At 27.2% G+C, this 3,772-nt stretch overlaps 2 protein-coding genes across 2 annotated transcripts in view; both read right to left on the reverse strand.

The window, feature by feature from the left end:
* LOAG_13480 (hypothetical protein) overlaps positions 1–1,027 on the reverse strand; it is a gene marked incomplete at both ends in the record, with an annotated part of 3,115 nt that extends 2,088 nt beyond the window's left edge. The window contains 3 exons of the mRNA XM_020448690.1: positions 104–230; positions 509–677; positions 882–1,027. Coding sequence (XP_020301188.1) covers positions 104–230; positions 509–677; positions 882–1,027 — 442 coding nt within the window. The remainder of the gene's footprint in view (positions 1–103; positions 231–508; positions 678–881) is intronic.
* Positions 1,028–2,724: 1,697 nt separating this feature from the next.
* On the reverse strand, positions 2,725–2,874 carry LOAG_13481 (hypothetical protein; the record flags this gene model as incomplete). Its single annotated transcript, XM_003148987.1, has 1 exon — positions 2,725–2,874. A coding segment is annotated over one exon (150 nt), but the record flags the coding sequence as incomplete, so codon positions are not given.
* Positions 2,875–3,772: the final 898 nt, after the last annotated feature.

Here is a 3,772-nt window from a genome sequence, read left to right on the forward strand (position 1 = left end):
TTTAAGTTAACTCTTAAATTAACATTTGTTTAAACCATTTCTTCAACCAAACATAACTTTAGTTTTATTTAGAGGAATTAAAAATTAAAAAAAAAAAAGTAACCAGCATATGATATAGGTGCTGCATAATTATGTTTTTGAATTGTTGATATCGATTTTGATTTAATAAATCCTCGTAAGCATGCATGTATCGCAAATTCTTCATCACTATCACTATTCGAATCATCATCCTAGATTGAGAAAAAAATTTCACGTTTAATTAAAAATGGAATGATTAAATTACTACATTAATTTAATATTATCACATTTTTTAATTACAAAAAAAAAGTCGTTTAATTTTTTACGAAATTAGAACTTTTAATTTTTCAAAAACTCTTTAAAAACCTCTTTTAAATTAATCTTTTAATTACAATCATAAAAATATAATCGTAATTTTTTACTTAAAAAGAAAAGAACGAGAAAAAAAAATAAAACATAATTATTTGTAAAAGAACAAATAAAACAAAACCTTCGTCGTATCACTATTATATAGTGATAATGTTATTTCTCTATCACCATTTCCGATACAAGTAATTGTTGATTTATCATTTTTATCATCATACTGTTGATGTAATAATAACGATTGTGTTGTAAAATTGCTTTGTTGATAACTCATATCTACTTCTGATGACCATGTTCTAATAGAAGATTTGCATAAATAATAAATTTTTTCTTTTTTACTTTAAAAATTTTTAAAATAAATCAAAAATACATTTAAGTATGTATTAACTATCAAAATTTCTTGTTTTTTTTTTGAAATCCACAAAATGAATGCTTTCCTTTTTTTCTTTTCCAAAATAATTCAAAAAATTTTTTCAAAATTTTAAAACAACAAGTCATACGTATCAGCAACACTATCACAATCACTTGAAGCATCACCGCCAACATCATCATCATCATCATCGATGCTACTCAATTTATCCTTTGAATTGTGGCTGGAATGCTTGCTCGAATTATTTGCACATGTGATCATATCTCGGAAATCCATGTTACAAAAAAAAAGCTAAAAAATTTATTTTTATTATTTATCATTCTTTTTGTAAACAATTAAAATATTTAAATTTTATAAATAAATCATTCAAATATTTTGTTTATTATTTGAAAAATTGTAAATGAAGACGAAAATTGCAAAAAAAAAATATGGAAATAAAAAGTTAAAATTATAATAAATTTTCAATGATTTCGTTATTAAATAAAAGTTAATCAATAAATATTTCAAATATTTCGATACTAAAAATGGCAAAAAAGAAAATGTATGGATGGAAAAAGAAAAAAAAGAGATGGAAGAAAAAAAAAAAGAAAAAAGAAAAAAGAGAGAAAATGAAAAAAAAAGAATTGAAGAATTTTTTATAAGAAATGATTAGAACAGATGAGTGAATATTCTTCGAAAATAATAATTAGATTTGATTAAGAAATTAATATATATATATATATCTACCAAAAATGGATAAAAAAGGAAGGCAAATAGAAGAAATAAAGATGAATGGGAAGAATGGAAGAAAAAAAGGAAGATGAAATATTGGTGAAACATAGATGAAGAAATTCAAAAAAAAAGAAAAAAATAAAAAATAAAAAAAAAACAAATAGAATCCAACAATTTCTATCTCTGCTAAAATGAAGTAATAATCAGAAATGCTAAGAGAGGCTGAAAGGGGGAAAAAGGGAAAGAGAGAGAGAGAGAAAGAGAGAGGGAGAAAAAAGAGATTCGTTTATATCATTTATTTGAATAAATAAGAAATGAGAAAAAGGAAAGGAAGAAATTAATAAAAAAAGAATTTAAAAAAATATAAAAAAGAAATGAAATTTTGAGTAAAAATATGGCAAAGTAATGGAAAAAAAAAGTGATATAAATTTATAAAAAGAAAAAAAAGAATAAAAAACGAAATGTAAATTTTGTTTGTAAAAGGAAGTGAAAAGCTAAAATCATTGTATTGATAGGATTGTGGCAAAGTAGAAATATGGTTGGTTAGCTAGCTGGCTAGCTGATTGAATGGTTGTTGGATGGATGAATGGATAGATGGATAAGTTGGACTTTAATAGTAGGACAAGTGAAATAGGGTATTGCTGATAGAATAGATGGAAAAATGGCTTAGTAGGCAAGCTGTCTGTCACAACATACGCACCATTCATGCTTCATCGTTTCACTATTTCATAGCAAAAGGGAGAGAAAATGTCTTACTTCATAAAATTTTTCTCTTATTTATTCACAACAAATTTTGAACAAGCCAAGAGAATAATTGATTGTATAGAAAACATTTGGCTGCAAAACATTTGGTTAGGCTCTTATTGAAGCAGGCCCAGCGGTTAGTATATTGATATTTTAGGCTCTTCTTATTGAAGCAAACCAATGAATTTCAGGCAAACGAAAGGCAGAAATGCTAAAGAATCGATGTTATGAAGTTCAAATGAATGTACAAATAATTAATGAATACAAAGGTGAAAGAGGACTATTGTTAGTGTCACCATTGAATGATTCATATTATGCATTTTTAAGAATAAGCTGACAAATTAATTCAGTTCAACATTTTATACTACATAACGAATATTTTACATCATATTTGCAATACTGTTGAAGTGAAACTTATAGCGCAATTTCACGAATTCCCTCCACTTCTCTACGTCCGGCGCTCTTGGTACCGTATCAATGTTCCTTATTGAGAAACGGCTCGTATGATCATTCTGACGTTAACGCTCCATTTTACGCTCGTGCTCCAGGAGTTCATAGAGCAATTCCGATTGATCTTGATCCCAATGTGGCGGAAGACTTGAGCAACGGAACAAAACCACTCGCGGAAATTCCACTTCTCTTTTGTCTTCATCTTCATCCTTCCTTTTCTTCAATCTTATTATTAAATTGTTAATCCAAAAAAGAATATTGGTTCCAACAACTAATGAAAAGGTTCAGTGAAATGTTTTTAGTCCTCATACTGATTGCGTTCTGATACTTTCATTGCATATATAAGATGTACCCTCCTCTTTCACCTATCCTTTTTTCCATCATTTCTCATAGTAATAATAGTAACAGTTAAATGTTAGTTGCTAATTAGGCTATATATAACAGAAATGTACTGTATTTTATCGTACTATAAGTAAAAGTTAGATTAGAAATAAACGTATCAAACGAGCGGCACTTCGCAAATAGTCGTCCAAAACTTGAAAAAAAGACGCAAGAAATTTTTCAGGTTTACCGGATTTGGTGGATTTGAACCAATCTGACAAATTATTGAAAATTTGACTTCCATTTCCTGAAAAAATTAACCATTTTAAATTTTGCAGCAATTTGTATACAGTAAAATTGAAATGGTTGTCACAAATTGAAATTTTATGCATAAAATAGCTAAGGTATAATAAAATACTGATATCATCATTGTAGTTTAACCACTTTGGTATGTCAGCGCAAACTACTCGATATAAAGAAGAGTCTTCTGATAACTCGTATTCCCTAACCACTCAGTAATCTTCTCCAACAATGCAACTTTCTCAGTGGTAGGACAGTACGTGCAAAATTAATATTCTGTTTTGCTTATTACCATACCATACCGTTTGATCCCATCATTGACAATTATTAGCAAAGAAAAAAAATTCGATCAATTCAATATTCATTTGGCTTTTGTTATGGATTTTGTTGTTGTAATGAATAATTGTTGCTTTTATGAATACCATATAAAGCTTTTAATTAATCAGTTCATAAACATATTTAACATATCACTATAGATATAAAGCTTTAATTAAT

The sequence above is a fragment of the Loa loa genome (assembly GCF_000183805.2).
Source record: "Loa loa unplaced genomic scaffold supercont3.890, whole genome shotgun sequence".
Taxonomy (NCBI): domain Eukaryota; kingdom Metazoa; phylum Nematoda; class Chromadorea; order Rhabditida; family Onchocercidae; genus Loa; species Loa loa.